This window comes from Buceros rhinoceros, unplaced genomic scaffold (assembly GCF_000710305.1).
Source record: "Buceros rhinoceros silvestris isolate BGI_N320 unplaced genomic scaffold, ASM71030v1 scaffold6810, whole genome shotgun sequence".
Classification (NCBI taxonomy): domain Eukaryota; kingdom Metazoa; phylum Chordata; class Aves; order Bucerotiformes; family Bucerotidae; genus Buceros; species Buceros rhinoceros.
In genome coordinates this window covers 9,680-27,269 of record NW_010390125.1, presented here as the reverse complement: position 1 = coordinate 27,269, position 17,590 = coordinate 9,680, and the positions used below count along the sequence as shown (strand labels likewise).

General features: G+C 38.6%; 1 protein-coding gene across 2 annotated transcripts in view; it reads left to right on the top strand.

Annotated features, from left to right (window-relative positions):
• Window positions 1-17,590, top strand: part of TENM3 (teneurin transmembrane protein 3) — a 120,028-nt gene that overhangs the window by 99,239 nt on the left and 3,199 nt on the right. For both annotated transcript variants that reach the window (XM_010136601.1, XM_010136593.1), the window contains 5 exons: window positions 3,419-3,594; window positions 4,280-4,515; window positions 9,569-9,865; window positions 11,057-12,668; window positions 15,396-15,526. In XM_010136601.1, coding sequence (XP_010134903.1) covers window positions 3,419-3,594; window positions 4,280-4,515; window positions 9,569-9,865; window positions 11,057-12,668; window positions 15,396-15,526 — 2,452 coding nt within the window. The remainder of the gene's footprint in view (window positions 1-3,418; window positions 3,595-4,279; window positions 4,516-9,568; window positions 9,866-11,056; window positions 12,669-15,395; window positions 15,527-17,590) is intronic.

Genomic DNA, 17,590 nt, shown 5'->3' with positions numbered 1-17,590 from the left:
AGAAACAAATCAGAAATAAAGTAGGGCATTTCCTTCTGTGACAAGGCTTACTGGGAGGCTATCACTGCAAAGTGAAGTGTCCTACATAGACTAGAACAGAAAATGGTCTGGGAAGGAGTGTAATTAAAAGTAAAGGAGATGAACAATGGAAGAGAGCCTTCCAGCAGGTGAAGAGCAAAAGGTCAAGAATATGGGAATCTGAATCATTATCTCTGAGAAATTCTCCCTGCAGAAGGGGGAATCTATCTGGCAGTGGCAAATCATCCTAGAGAGGAAAAAATAATTTGAGCTAAGGGGAACTTCAGCTTGAGGTGGTGGCAGCTACCATTGCTGCTGTCTTCTGCAGTTACTGACCAAATATGTAGGTCGTTACTTTAATGCGAATCAAAGTGAATTGATGGGATTAATGCACATGAGGTCACACCCAGTGAGCAAATTTCCAGTTTAGATTCTTGAAAAGTTTATGTGTGACTTGCTCTTGAGGAATTAAAGCAGTTGGTTGGATGGTTTTGGCGTGGAGTCTGGCATGGGAGAAAGATCAGAGGGCCCTGTGGTAACATGTTTGCCTGAGCCGGTGTTTAGGTGAAAATATCAAAGAGACTGTGAAGTGCCAAATATAGGCCTTTACACTCTAGACTTGAGACCTCACTTCTTTTAGGGCAATTTCAATATTAGGACATGAGACAGAGAAAAGAAATCTCTCAGTCTAAAACTGATAATCTTGGGTGCATAAATTCACCTTGGCAGTGGAATGCAAGAATATTTGGATGTAGTAAGAAAAATGGCAGAGGAATGCCCAGAAGTATGAGTGGTGTTGCTATGCTGAACATTGATAAGGCTTTCATTGTGTGCAAAAAGATATCAAGTATAAAGTAAGTTTTGTATTCGATGTGCTGTGAACAGAATGAAGGACTCAATATAATCCATCAAAAAATGGAATATGTAGTAAACTGCAGAAAGACCTATTTCCCTTCTTCCTTTCTGTTCCTGGCTCTAAAAGTATAAGAAATCCTATTCTTACCTTTCACATCTCAGTCACGTTTTCTTCTTGCACTAGGATGCCTGAACCAAGCAATCACAGCTTTTAAGATTCTTTCAGCTTTAAATCCATGTTTTTAAGAACATGAATGTGTAGCATGATTTTTTTGCTGATCTTTGAACTCTCCCCTTCTGTAATAATATTAGCTGCTTATCTCAGGCTTCTGATGTGCTTTCACGTGTTTGTGAAAGAAGAGAGCAGTTCAGGAACTATAGGCATAGAGTCAAAAACATAATGTGGAAGCAAGAACGTGTAAAACAGGAATAGAATGTTCAGCGCTGCGTAATGCAGTGAAGCCACACACTGTACAGAATACCGTACAGATGTGTAGCATTTTCCAACTCAAGTGATATACTCAGAAATACAATCATTAATTTCTCACAAATATTGTGATTCAAAGAGTGGAAAGTTCTTCTTACAGGGAAATCTTACCTTGTGCAGCTTTGGTAAGCATTGCTTGAAATAAAGACCAGTACTTGGATACTGGAGTCAAATGGCACAAGAAATTCCTAACAAAATAACATGATACCACTTTCAAACATAAAGCAGAAAATAGAAAATGGCACTAATTGGACAATATACGTTTGCCTGGGAGTTGAAAAGGGAAGTTGTGCATGAAAATAAAATAAGTTTATGGAACTGAGGAGTGAGGCTGAATGCCATGAATTCATGCACAAGGAACGTTGCTATGTTTGTTTCAGCCTCCCGCATAAATGCAGTATCTTGGCTTGCCAAGTCCAGTATGTGAAAAAGAGACAAGACTAGGGCTAGAAATACACTGGAAGAAAACCATTATCTTGACATGCACTTAACTTCAAAAAATAAGTCTCCGCTCTTGATTTCCCTGACTTGCAGTATGTTTTCTGATTTTTAAACATTCTTTCCTTTTTCCTGTTGCTAAGTGAAAGTCTTATGTAAACAAAGGAAATCAACTGTGTTAAAAGGGTGGAAAAGACTGTATGCAAAAAACTGTCAAATCCACAGAGTAAGCAAACTGGAAAAAAACATTTTTTTAACCTAATCTTTTCAGTTAGGGCAATGCTGTGCAATACCCATGCCGTTCAGAGTAAGTTAAGAGTGTAGTGGGTTAAAAGTGTTTGGAATTAATTCTCTCAATTTAAGAAAAACAGTTTCTGTAGCCTCAGTGATATGCTTCGGGCTTTTGGGGGGGATGGGGGGGTGGGATAGTGATTTTGTGTTTCTTTCCCAGAAGGAGCGATTTTGATGATAATTGTAAGCATGAAATGTCTACTGCACTGTGAAGACACGCAGGGTCATGTTCTAGTTACTTTTAAGAGACTAAAGCTTCCTTCAGCTTCCCAGTACACCATCACGGGAGAGGAATGGAAAACTCCTGAGAGTAAACAGGTCATCTGTGGGGCCTGGAATCACCCTTCAGATACTTGATTCACTCCGTTGCAGGTACAGGCAGGCTATGCATCTAAACAAGGAGCCTCAGCTGCACACCCACACCTAGGCTGACAAATCCAGGCTGCGGTACTGGAACAGCTAATCTTAAAAGCAGTTCTGTGACCTGAAAATGACATAGTACGTTGCCTCTCTATACTGTGACTATAATGCATGTTTGGGTGTGAGCATGATCTCGGGCCTTGTACCAATGGAGTGTACCTAACACAGCCTAAGAAAAGACATGGACAGTTACCAAAATCGTATCTACCTGTTCATTTTAAATGCATATATAACTGTTGGTTTAAAGAAATGTCAGTAGAAAAAAAAAGCATCTCCTGCATGGTTTATTCCTCAATTGTCAAACTATGATCCGCAGGCAGTTAACGAGTGATACATGCTAGCTGTTCTGATTTCCAGCTACAAGCAGCTGGAGTGAATTAAATATTATGCCAGATCCTTTCTCTTAATAATACAAGGGATGTTAAGCACTCAGGAACAGGAGGGCAGGTGGTCTGCATAATCATTGAATAGGAAAGGCCCAAGAGACACTCCTGTTAAGATACCCTCTTTATGAAAAATTTTGAGGATTCCCACAGTAACAGCAAAATCTAGTAATAATAATAATAGGGAGGGGGTACAGAATGCTACAGAATTTAGCACCAATAAATATGCTCCCTTTGAAATGGTGAATTAGATGTGCAGCAGGATCTGGTCACACTTCAAAGAATAATATGCAGAGCTGAAGATCCATCTGTTTGCTCTTGCTATCACCATTGACGCTCCCGTTAAGCAGTCTTTTGACTACTTCAAAGCACGTTTGAAGTCTTTGCTGTGCCTGTTCCGTGCACAAAAAAAGCAAACGTGCCTTAACAATATGAGTAGCTAGTATTTTTTCTTCATTTTACTTGTAAATGAAAACAATTTGTTCCTGCTATATATCATTTCTGGACTTTTTTTTTTTTTTTTTAGCTATGATAGCGAGGGTCGTCTAACAAACGTTACATTCCCAACTGGAGTTGTCACTAATCTTCATGGGGAAATGGAAAAGGCCATTACAGTGGACATTGAGTCATCCAGCAGAGAGGAAGATGTCAGCATCACTTCCAACTTATCATCGATTGATTCTTTCTATACCATGGTTCAAGGTACTATAAACAAAAGGTTTCTAAGCAGATACGGCCCCGAAAACTGTTTTCTTATGGTACCAGCCGCTCAAATCAGATGCCTTAGAGGGAAACTTTAGAGGCATAGTGTTTGGTTTTGTACTTATATAGAAGGGCTTGTTCAGGGAAAGGAGTCGCAATGAAAGTAGAATTCAATATGTTTTCTGGGCAAACAGCTTTTGTAAACAGCTATGGGAAACAGTCAGAATACCTGCTTTGCATTAAAGGGAAATCTTGGAGACAGAAATGGATGGAAAAGGGAAAAGGTGCAGAAATAGCATTGAAGTGAGATTGTAGCTTTAAACTAGCATGTGACATCCCAGCAGACATATCCTTGTAGAAGTCAGTAGTGACGGTACGCTAAGCATTAGGCCAAAAATGCCTAGTGAAACAGCAAAAACTGTTTTGTGCTAGTCCAAAGCATATACTCTGAGAGCGGGGTTGTCTTACATGTTTAAGTTCCCATTAAGTTCCCATTAAGTAATGAAGATAGTTCCCAGAGTGCTCTCACATGATTCAGATATTCTTACCAAAGTCACCATGAGCATTTATTACCACTGGGTCAGTTATGAGAAGCCAAGATGTTCCATGCACGTGTTGCATAAAGTATGCAGGACAGAGGCAGACCCAGCCAGATGACCTGTGCTTCTCCTCTTTGCCTTTTCAGATCAGTTAAGAAATAGCTACCAGATTGGTTATGACGGCTCACTGAGAATCCTGTACGCCAGCGGCCTGGACTCACACTATCAGACAGAGCCGCATGTGTTGGCTGGCACTGCCAACCCAACAGTGGCAAAGAGAAACATGACCCTCCCAGGGGAGAACGGGCAGAACCTGGTGGAGTGGAGATTCCGGAAAGAGCAAACCCAGGGAAAAGTCAACGTGTTTGGCCGAAAGCTTCGGGTAAGCATGCAAGCATTCATGGTATCCACTGCCTGATCATTGAGAGGAAATGTGAATACATTCCAGTAGGTTTGCTATCCATCAATCACAGAATATTTACCATAGGCAAGTTTACTGTAGAGCTGGAAGTACTTGCTTTTATTATGTTATTTATTGGCTGGTTTTCCTTATTAATTGTTCTTTTCTGTGGACTTTAAAGTGTTTGGTTTAGCCTGGAATGCTTCAGAATAAAATGGAATAAAATAATAATTTTCTGCTTTCCTTCGCTGTTTTTGTTCCTGGTACTGAATTCACACACCTGATTTTGAATCTTGTTTTATATTTTTCTACCATGTTAGCACAATCCTAGGGTTTTCTTTCTTTTTTATTTTAAATAAAAATTGTACTAATATTTATAGGATAAAGGGTATAACTGTGTGTGCACATGTACAGCATATTCCTCTAATATATGTCTTTACCGTTTCGTTGGCATTTCTTCTTTCTATATAGTGAGTGAAACTATGATTTATGACAGCCATTTGGTAAAGACAACATAGATAAAGCATTTAAAATTGGGTCGCCAGGAGACCATTTCAAGACCACATCAGAGGTCTGACTTCCTATTAGAACTCAGTTCTTTAAAATAAGGCCTAGGCAGTATATCAAATGAAGGTAAGTCATTTCAGACTTGTAAGAGGTAACATGCCATTTTAAACCTTTAAATATTTTAGGACTTCCTTTGCGATAAGAAAAGAGAGAGTGCTGTCACGCACCTTATATTCCTCTCTACCACTTGCTCTGCAAGAAGAATGGATTCTTTTTCCAAGAAGGAAGAATGGTTATGCACAGTAGCTGCTGCTTAAGGACAACATACTTGTACCTAGCTATGGCAGCTGTCTTACGTGGGTAAAGAAGAGGCAAAGGAAGCCATGCTTCTGGAGGTCATCCTTGTGGTTTTGATTTATAGGCATGTCATTAAATAGCACAGTGGGATAATACAGCTACCAATTCTTTTGTGGAAAAAAAAAAAAAAGAGAAAAAAAATAGCCATTCCAATGGCATTTTGTTTTGGCAGTGAAACAAATTGCCATGAGTCCAGTTTCAAAAGTGAAGCAAAATTTTGGCGTTGAAGTGCAGAGGAGGTAAAAGAAATGTCATGAGCAACTTTAAGTCAGAGGAGTTAACAGGAAAAAAGGAAGAGCAGAGAAGAGGGAAAGATTTAACAAAATGGAGGGGAAAGTGAGACATTATAGATTAGGAGAAAACAGTCGTAATTAAAAGTGTATACAAATGGGGGAAATAGGGCAGGTGGAGAATATGGGCTAATAAGAGAAAAATGCCTCAGGAAAGAAAAAAGTAACTTGTCAGCAAAGGAAAAAAAACAGGTTTTTTGAAATTGATTTACAAGTAAAAATATTTCAGAAATGTCACTCGGGGGTGGGTGGGGAGACGTAGGAAACTAGAGAAAGAAAACAACAGAAAGCAGAACAGGCGTAACTTAGGGAGCTCATCACTGACGTCTACAGATATGTCAGTAACATTTTGCTGCAAAGACAAATGTAGACCAAAAAAAGTGACAAAATATATTGCCAGTAAATGTACTCATATATATGGCACTTCCACTGCATTATATATATACAGTATCTAACATTACAAAGCACACTCTCAAGTACTGTCTTAGTTTCCTTTCTTTTGTTAGTTCCACCCACTACTAGTAGTCTTTATGAATAAGTTAATTAGGAATTATGTCACCCTGCCTTAAGCCAGCAATGCTCTGTCGATCTTACTTTTGTTCATACTTGTTTTGTAATTGTTCAATAAGCTAGTTTTGTCCCTGGACCTGTACATTTGGTCTGTAGGCTTGGCCTTTGGCAGAAGTCCTGACAGTCCTGTACATGAATGCGAAGAGCCTTTTTAGGGCCTTTGTACTGAAGCCAGACAGATCCTAGCTCACAAGGGTCTCTGATAAAGGAATGGGTATGAGCTCTGTTCTCACGGAATACACCCACAGTAGAGAGGTAACGTAGATGAGCGTGCTCACAGGAAGAGTTTGCTCTGCCTCATCCTGAGACCTGACATGCTCTAGGCTCTGCAGAGGTCCCTAATTTTCACATTAACTCTTGAACCTCTCTGTAAGGCACAGCAATATCCTCCTACTCCTAACGGGGGAATCCCAGTCAAATTTTGTGCTTCTCATTGAAAGAAAAACCGAGTTAAAGCAGAGTATGGTAGATGGACACCTAAATTACTAAAACGTAGCAGGTAGGGACTGTCCAGTGACTCTGTTTTGTGTTGTTAAGTGTTTCTTCATTAAAGATTTCTGAATTAATATTTTTATAATAATGAAACCCGGAGGTTTCAAATATATTTGCAGTGTGACTCCTAGACACAATAAAAACATTCAAGTTTTGCTGTAGAAGTATTTTGATAGCAGAGCTGTTGTTAAGTAGTGCTTCAGGTGAAGGTAGTACTTTAGCTGACGTACGTTATTCCAGCCCTGTACTGTCCAATGAAAGAAGCTGTATCACCAAAACTTCTTATTATAATGGCTGTCTATATTACATGATTGTACACTCACAGCCAAAACCTCACCAAAAGCTCGCATGTGTGAATGCAAGAGCTCTGTCAGCAGAATCTGTAAGCATCAGTCTGGATGGAGAAAGAGGCATTTGCTTTCTTTCCCCTTGCATCCTGCCCTTACACAGGCAAGACAGATGGAAAGTGAGAAGGCAAGGGACATTATTATCCCATTTAGCAGATAAGGCAGTGAGACAGGCAGATTAAGTACTTTGCTGCAATTTACACCGGAAGGATGTGCTTAGCCAAGAAATTAACCACAATTGCTTGGACATCTGCCTTAACCGTAAAATCACCCTTCCCTCTTTGCCAGTTCAGAAGTCGGAAGTGCCCATTCTCACTGCAGTGCCTGAGAGGTATGCAAGAAAATTAGTACAAGTCATAATTAAATGTAAAATAAGGAAAGGGAGAGAAGGGGTGGGAAAACAATCAAAGAAGCAAAACAGGCAGAGATGAATGCAGGTATGTGTGGGAGAGTCTGAGAAATAAACTCCAGAGATAAAAAAGGTTTAAGAGTTAATTTAGGCGAGTGAATATTAGATGTCGGGAATTTTAAACAAAAACTACCTGAAAGTGAAGAAATTAAAAAAAAAAAAAGGGAGGGGGAAGAGAATTGAAAATGAATTGTCATACTTCTAGAATCAGTCTTGTAGTGTTAGTTTTTCAAAGTATATTTAAATAACATTTGATGGCTCATTGAACAGATAAAGTTGCTGTTGTTGAAGAAATTAAAAAAAAAAAAAAGGGAGGGGGAAGTGAATTGAGAATGCATTGTCATACTTCTAGAATCAGTCTTGTAGTGTTAGTTTTTCAAAGTATATTTAAATAACATTTGATGGCTCATTGAACAGATAAAGTTGCTGTTGTACATCTGCTAGACTTTGTGTTCCTTACTTGAAAGATTTCCATGAAAACATGACTTTTGCTCCTAAATTGATATAGCAGATTGTTCTCATGATAGTGATTTCTTATTAAAAAAAGAGAAAGTTATTGTAGATAGGTAGGTAGACAGACAGAAGCACAACTGAGCATTTATAGGATATTTTTTTCGTATTTGCCTATGACCCATCACCAGCACTTTTTAATGCCTTTTTGTGCCAATAATAAAGAATCCAATTTATATTGATCTTTTAGAAGCTTATCAGCCTCAGAGTGTAAGTACCAACAACCATTATATATGGATTTTTTAACGTGCAGCCCTGAAAAATGTAAAAATGCAAAAATCCTCCAGTCATTTCTTTGGTCGGGGTATCTAATCTCTGAATGTTATTTAGCCATCTTACGTTACCTCTTTGTAATGTATGCATCAAGTACTTGAAAAGGAATTTTAAAAAAATTCTTAATGCACATAGCGGTTTGTCCATTTGTTCCCTACTTCCCAAATGTCAACAAAATACAGTATTGAAAAATTGTAGTTATCAGTGTTTCACACCCCCCGGAATAACTTTAAAAAGTCACAGCAGATACAGAAGTAGTTTGCAGATGAGCGAAGAAATCCTAGGGGCCTGTGCAGAGGCGACACAGAAGTGCAAAGATACCAGTGCAGGAAAAGAAAATCAGACATTTTCCCTTCATTAATACAACACTGAGAGCTGAGTCAATGCAACTGAAAGTTCATGTATTTAGAACATTAAAAGGGGAGGTGGGGAGGGGGGCGGGGTTGGGATCTGAACATAAAAATATTACACAGACGCCATTAGCCACCACTGTGGTTTACGTATACAGTTTTCAACATAAGTGTATCTAGGTTAAGGCTTTACTTCCAAATCAAAATAAATTTCAAAGCCTTTGTAACTCTTTTTCAGTGGTTCAGTAGGCTTCCAGTCATTTCTGGCTGGTCATTAACTGGTCAGTTAACCAGGTGAAAAACACAATCCTCTGCTAAAGATTTCAGCCTCAGAAATACATTGCAGCAGTGGATGGTATACTGAGTCAAACTACTGTTTGAGGCAGAAGGGGAAAGCCCGTGTTCTAAAAACTGTTTAATCTTAATTTGAAGATTTAACATGCTTTTAAAGAGCTTAGTTTTGTATTTAATGCTTTGAAAAATACTTGCTGTGGAGGATCAGGATTCATTTTTTTCTTAGCGTGATTGTTATGAAATGGACAAGCGGTTGCTGGGAATACGTTTTGACAATAATTTGCTAGATATACTTTGGATAGCGTACAAAAGAAGTAGTTTGTTCGCTGAAGTGGCCATTTTTAGTGCAGAAGTTTTCAGGGCATGTCTTTCAGGTTTTTCTTAACAGTTGAGTAAGCGTCAGGAAAGAACACATTGCAATGAATTCTGGGCCATCTCTTCAAATAATAAGACCTTCTAAAGTAGATGCTAATATAATGCCTTACATTTATATCAAGAAGTCGCTAAAATAATTTACGCATGCAGCAAATCAATCACTGTAGATGGTATTTAAAGAATAGCTAGCTTTGTGGAAATAATAGGTGCCTAGGCTTTGAACAGCCTGATTTATTGTGTCATTTTGTTTGCTTTAAAAAGGTTAATGGCAGAAACCTCCTTTCAGTTGACTTCGATCGAACCACAAAGACAGAAAAGATCTACGATGACCACCGTAAATTTCTGCTGAGGATTGCCTACGACACATCAGGGCACCCCACTCTTTGGCTACCAAGCAGCAAGCTGATGGCTGTCAATGTGACCTACTCATCCACAGGTCAAATAGGCAGCATACAGCGAGGGACAACGAGTGAAAAAATAGAGTATGATGGACAGGGAAGGATAGTGTCCAGAGTGTTCGCTGATGGGAAAACTTGGAGTTACACATATTTGGAAAAGGTAAAGAACAACTCAGGCTTGGTATGTGCTGAAATTTTGCAGCATCTGACTGCTGCATGCAGAGCAAAAATAGGTGGTAGAAGCACATTTCAATTATTCTAAGTATAACCATGTGATTCCTAGGGGAATGTTTTATACAATAGATATGTAATCAAGCTGTAGCTAATTGCTGGGAATTGGTATGTTTTTAAATTATTTAGGCCACCAACTAACAAGAAGCATCTGTATTTACCTTTTATCTTAACAGTTTGAAATAAGGTACAGGGACTAGATCTCTGCAGTGTAACTCAGTTGAAAATAATTTGTTTGTAAATTCTTCACTGTTGGTTTTTTTATCACTAAGAAGAAAAGCTCTTGTTTCTAAGTAGCTACAGCTTTCAGTTTGTACTTGTTATATGTTGCAGAATCAAAATAAATGATAGGCAAAAGATTTGGAATCTTCATTATATATAGCGATTGCTGAGTGATAGCTTTCCTTTTAGAAACACCCATGAAAATCCCCCTTGCGAGTTCTCGTGCCTGCTGTACAAAAAGAGAATCCATTTCTTTCTGGAGTTTAAATATATTTCTACTGAAGCTGTTGCTCCGCAAATACTGTTGACTAGTCTTTGCAGACATAATTTAAACAAGACCTATGATACATAATAGCCACGCATCAGAAGAATGTCAGAATAATTCCAACTAGCTCCTTTTGATAAACAACTGTCTTGCCTATGTCTTAAAAGCTTCCAGAACAAGAACACGCTATTCAGGGATCTCAGGCTATTCAAATTCTTCAAAATCATCTCTAGTTGAAGGGAGGAAATTGAATCTCCCATATGTTGTTCTCCTCATGAGCTAATGGCTCTAAGTCAGTTTTACTTCTTCCCATATAAAACATGACTTATCTGAATCTATTGACAATCTGCTGTTTAGCTGTGAGTGCTTGATAAAAGAGTGATACAGTCATAACAAGTAGCAAATTATGAATGTGGAACTACTAATTACAGAACCCTTTACAATTAAGTATCCAAGTAAATTAGGCAGGGAGATGTTAACAACATCTAAGGTCAAGGATAACTCAATTAAAGAGGAGATAATTTTCTCAAGTGGGAATTTCACATTTTTGTAAAGAAATAGTATCTGTATATGTGTGTGGAGGGGGATACTCCACCATTTGTCACATTGTAAAAATCTGTTCTTAATTTTCAGTCAATGGTTCTTCTGCTTCATAGCCAACGGCAGTATATCTTCGAATATGATTTGCTGGATCGGCTTTCTGCTGTCACCATGCCCAGTGTTGCTCGTCATACCATGCAGACTATCCGCTCCATTGGCTATTACCGGAATATATACAACCCCCCGGAAAGTAATGCTTCTGTTATAATGGACTACAATGAAGAAGGGCAGCTCCTTCAAACTGCCTTCCTGGGGACAAGCCGAAGAGTATTATTCAAGTACAGACGGCAGACCAAGCTCTCAGAAATTTTATATGATAGTACAAGAGTTAGTTTTACTTACGATGAGACAGCAGGAGTCCTGAAAACAGTAAACCTCCAAAGCGATGGTTTTATCTGCACCATTAGATACAGGCAAATTGGCCCACTGATTGACAGACAGATTTTCCGCTTTAGTGAAGATGGAATGGTAAATGCCCGATTTGACTACAGCTATGACAATAGCTTCAGAGTGACTAGCATGCAGGGTGTCATCAATGAAACCCCATTGCCTATTGATCTCTACCAGTTTGATGATATCTCTGGCAAAGTTGAACAATTCGGAAAATTTGGAGTTATATATTATGATATTAACCAGATCATTTCGACAGCTGTAATGACCTACACAAAACACTTTGATGCACATGGCCGCATCAAGGAAATTCAGTATGAAATATTTCGGTCATTAATGTATTGGATTACAATTCAGTATGATAACATGGGACGAGTGACAAAAAGAGAAATTAAGATCGGGCCATTTGCCAACACCACAAAATACGCTTACGAATATGATGTAGATGGTCAGCTCCAGACGGTTTATCTGAATGAAAAAATAATGTGGCGATACAACTATGACCTGAACGGCAACCTCCACTTGCTCAACCCCAGTAGCAGCGCCCGTTTGACACCACTTCGCTATGACCTGAGAGACAGAATTACCCGCCTAGGTGATGTTCAGTACCGATTAGACGAAGATGGGTTTCTGCGTCAGAGGGGTACTGAAATCTTTGAATACAGTTCAAAGGGCCTTCTTACTCGAGTTTATAGCAAAGGCAGTGGGTGGACAGTGATTTACCGTTATGACGGCCTTGGACGACGGGTTTCCAGTAAAACTAGCCTTGGACAGCATCTCCAGTTTTTTTATGCAGACCTTACTTACCCAACCAGGATAACTCATGTATATAACCACTCAAGTTCTGAAATCACATCTCTTTACTATGATCTGCAAGGACACCTTTTTGCCATGGAAATTAGCAGTGGAGATGAGTTTTACATTGCATCTGACAATACAGGAACACCACTGGCTGTTTTCAGTAGCAATGGTCTCATGCTTAAACAAATTCAATACACTGCTTATGGAGAGATCTATTTTGACTCTAACCTTGACTTCCAGCTGGTAATCGGATTCCACGGAGGCTTATATGACCCACTGACCAAGCTAGTCCACTTTGGAGAAAGAGATTATGACATACTGGCAGGCCGGTGGACAACACCTGATATTGAAATCTGGAAGAAAATCGGGAAGGAACCAGCTCCTTTTAATTTGTACATGTTTAGAAATAACAACCCAGCCAGTAAAATACACGATGTGAAGGATTACATCACAGGTAACAGAAGGTTACTTAATTGCAAGACTGACTCCCACTTGCTCAATAATGTACCTTTCTATGTTCTTATAATCTGGAATCTGATTATCTGGCTTACAGGCTGGGGATATTATCTGGGGAACGTTAGTAAAGAAATTCTCAGGGAAGATAGTTGTTCAGAGAAGTACTTGGTGTTTAGAACCAGACCAACAAAGTGATTTTAGCTTGGGGGATGCTGGGTGAAGTTCCTAAATACGTTCTGTTTGGAAAAGTTCTGTATAAAGAAGCATTAAGCTTCATGAGAATAATTGCAGCAAACGCACTTAGCAGAAATAGTGAAATAGAAAATGGGAGAGCTTGCAAATATTTCATCTAGCTTTAGATGCTGATTTAGGTAGCTCCGTAAGACATGAAGATCCACAGGCCATTATTAGCTTTCAGGTTCGGGTAACTAAGCCTAAACCTTGTGCCATACAGTCTTTATGATGCTTTAGCATTAGACTGTTGACCCAAATAGATAATTCAGGGCATCTCAGTATACAGAGGGGTTGGGTTTTCCAAAGTACATTTTGGAGTACCAGTGGAATACATCTCTTCCTCTCGCACTGACTGAACTGTAACACAAGTTGCCTCATCAAGGGTACATTGCGAGAGGAAAAAGGAGCCCTAGGTTCTGCTTCCAATACTGTTACACATTACCCAGTGCTCTTATAATGAAAAAAATATGGCTTCTTGAGCAAGTACAAGAGTGAGAACCCCTCAAGACTGTTCGTGAGAACCCCCTTCCTTGTGGATTAGAGTCAGACTTCTGGGCTCTGGGCTACTGGCATATTCATGGACCAAAGACAGGAATGAATGAGACTGTAAGGTAGCAAGAGCAGGAGAGGTCTTTCTGTAACGACTCTAACTCATGACCATGGCAGAAAATATTCACTGGATGTTGGTTGATACTTTCCAGGGTAGTTTTTGCAAGGGTACTAATGTAAATTGTCTAAGAAAGAGAAGTCAAATAAGCTCCAGCACAAAGTAATGAGTACACAGCCAGGAGCAGCAAAGGAGGAGTAGGATATAGAAAAGGGGTGTGAATATCTCTTTTGGCAAGAAAAAAACTGCTAATGAGCCACTTCTTGTATAACTGAGTTCTTAGGGAACCTCTATGCTTTTTGTGAGTCTAGAGTTACTGATGTGTGGTGTTTTCCATTCTTCTACGTGCAAAAAGTCTGATTGCACGTCACCAGAAGTTTCTGAAAAATGCATGGCTCGGATAATTTTGAATTTTCAGATTCAAATAGATGTAAATAATCCAAAGTACTTTACACAGACAATGCCAGACTACAGGAGGGGCACTGCCCCACTTACGAGTTTTGAGACTACCAGTCAGAAAAGCATCCTGGGAATCGAGTGGGTTTGCATTAATTTAACAAACAGCAGCTATTAACAGGGTTTTTAATGGACTGCCTGGGATCAAGGATAATTACAGACCTTTGAGTCTGTCCTCTTTTACCATTATGTGCTGTAGGAGACGCAGTTGTAATCAGATTCTTTGTGGCATTGAAAATTATGCACTTAAGTTCAAAAATTGCCCTCAAAATACAGTTTTAGTTCTTTTCTTAACATCTTCTTAACACCTTTGATGTATGGAATATATAGACACACGCAGCTCATATAAGGTTATAATTACAATTAGTAATTTAGCTCCCTGGCAGTTTTAGACACAGAGCCTCATGAGGCGTGTCATTTATCTGGAAAGGTTAGAAATTATTTTAAGGTAAATATTTTTTATTCTTTTAACATTGGGGAAAAGTTGGTTCCCTGTTACGTTTCTTTAGGGTTTTCTTAAATGAAAACTAATAGACCTGGTAAGGAGCACTCAACCAGCTTCTGCTAAGCTTAGTATTTGTGAGAGGGTAGAAAACCAGAAACAAGGCAGAGCACCCAGTCTTGCCCAACAATTGTTAACTAATAAATTGCTGACATCTCTAATTTATTCATTTTTAACAGAACATAAAATGTATCATAAATAATGTTATCTAATGCTAATTTAGCGTCCTATCTGCTTACTGATGCAACTGTAATACAATTTGTTAGCTTTTAATTCAATTGGTCTAACTTCATCTTGAAGAAAGGGAGATTTCTCTTGAATCAAAATAAAGTATCGGCCGAATCATTTAAAAGGTAATTGATTATATAGCTGTTATTTCAGGGGTAGTTTCAAGATATTACAAGAACATATACGTAACAAAAGGACAGGATGTGCTCTGCAGTACTTTTTTCCTTTGTTTTAAAGTATTGATGATGGAGATGTGACATAAAGCGTGTTCAGCTTCAGTTTAGGCTATATTAGAAGAATATAGCTCTACAGAATATAGCTATACAGAAGAACTGTATATTAGTTTAGCCTATATTAGCAGTTAATCTCAGTTTAATTGTGCTCCTCTAGTTGTTCTGGAAGTCACCGAGGCTTCAGAATTGCTGAAACCTTCAAAGCCTTTCGAACAAGCATAATGCAACTCTTACTTAGACGTTTTCTTATAAGTTTAGAACGTCGAGTTTTCCTGTGTAGGCTTGCTCTTCTAGCTGTAGCACAAATCGAAATCCATACATATCAAAACAAAGACTGTTGAGTAATTTTCATGTTACAGAAAGAAATCAGCTGTGCCAAAAGCTATTCCGTGTAAAAATGGTATGATTGCAAAATACCTAACGATTATGATATTTCCCACTTTTTTTTTAATAATTCTCTTTCAGATGTTAACAGCTGGCTGGTGACATTCGGCTTCCATCTGCACAATGCCATTCCTGGTTTCCCCGTTCCGAAATTTGATCTAACAGAACCTTCTTATGAACTTGTGAAGAGCCAGCAGTGGGAGGACATACCAGTAAGAAACTAAACTAAACAAAGAAATTAAACAAGACAGAATGTTCCCTTCTATTCAGATCTTATTAGGCATGGATGATCCTAACAGGGTTACCTGCTAAGTTAAATCTGAACAGTGTTTTTCAAACCTCTAGTTTTTATCTGCTTTCGAAAGAATTTAAGGAATTACATGTGGGTTTTTTTCTTACAGATTTGCTAAGTTAGGTAGCATTTTAAGTAAGCTTTTGTTTGCTTTCAACAATAATAAAAATGCAGAAAGACAATAATCAATGAAAAGAAGTTTAAGACCCCTTAAAGATGTCCAAGTTTCATAGCAGAAACTACAGAGATTAGATTTGTAGTAACACTCTGCCTGAAGGCAGAAACTGAACACTCTAGTAAAAATAGACTGTGAAATAAACAGAAAAACAGGTGATATAAATTATGCATACCAGGCAGCTCTACAATATTACTTCTCTTTAATATTAACCATGTTTTATACGTAAGGATAAAATATTGAAAATGAAATTACCTGAGGTAAAATCCATCACATTACATAAAAGCAAAACTCCTGGTGCTTACGAAATTCTTTGAGAGGAAAAAAAAAGAACTTCAGTCCTGAAAACCTGCTACAGTTTTAAATTATGGGAGAAATTAATGTAGAAGTTAAAATCCTAATCTGCTATTTAAGAAAATAATATTTACAAATCAAACTTACTCAAAGGCCTATGCCCTCAAAAATCCTACAGCTCTCAGTTAAGAAGGAAGTGTTAAGACACAGTAAAACGTGTAATCCCATTGTGAGCAGTTAAAACTGGATCTCTTTTTACGAGAATCATGATAGAGAAATTTATGAGATAAAAAGCAGATATAATCTTAAAGAATCTTACAACCTAATTGAGACAAAAAAAAATCATCAGGAGGGTGGCCCAGCAGAAGGGAGCATATGGAAGCTAATTCTGTATGCATGATGTGAGCCTATATATGTGTGTGTATATATATATAAAAATATTTTTTTTTTTAGTAGCCAGGGATTGAGTAACAGGGAAAGACCTTAGAGCACAGCATGAGAATAGTGTCTCCAATGAGCAGTAGAAGCAGTGAAGGAGGAGCATTGCAAGTACTCCAGGCAAGGTGGTTGTCTCAGGAGATAAGAGAGCTGTCACCAGGCACGGCCGCGAAGAGCTGTCAGAGGTTGTTAATTTAGATCTCAAAGGTTAAAGAATGCAGTTATTCTCTAACAGCAGCAAAGGTGCACCAGGAAGAGAACTAGTCTGGTCAGTGATGAGACCAGACAGCTGATTGTCAAAAATATTCAAGAAAGAGCTCAACAACATGAGGAGTGCCAGGGGCATGTGACACAACAGAGAGAGAGAAGTGGGAGGAAAACAAAGATTCAAAATTCTCAGGTAGAAAGGAGCTGTGACTATGATATTCACTGTTGAACAATCAAATGCAACAGCAGCCAGAAGTACACACATAAACCACTTAGTATTTTGAAACGTTCTGAAATAAGTGAGCTTTACTGAGCTCCGAGGTTTGGCTTCAGAGCTCTGAGGATACACATTAAAAATAAACAAACTTTGTCATTATGAAGTTGCTATAGCATCTCGTTGCTCTCACTGATGTGCGTGCTGTCTGGAATATATTTTTTGTGCTCAGTAGCCTTCATGTAGGATTTACAATGGCTGAAATCCATACTTGTTAGCAAGTGCAGACAGGCATCTGCCACATTCAAGAATTCAGAGTCCAAGTCAATTCGTAATTCCCTCAGGAACTGTCCCCTCCAGAAAGCTGTCCTCATGGCAGAGTAGAACAACCTTTGCAAGCCTTTAGCTAGGCTTCGATTAGCAGCAAGGCTGAATTAAGGTTGGAGTCTGTTAATGACTCCTGCTTGGTCTCCCACCCAGAAATTTGGGAAAACTAAACACCCTTTTGTCTCATTTGTCAGCAATTAATCAAATGGGTTGAACAGTATTTTACTGAAGGGAGAAGGGGTCAATTCGAAAATAAACTGGATCATCTACAAAACTACAGTACTCCTTTTCAAAAGGAGCTATTTAAATCTTTCTCTCTGTTTCCTGCT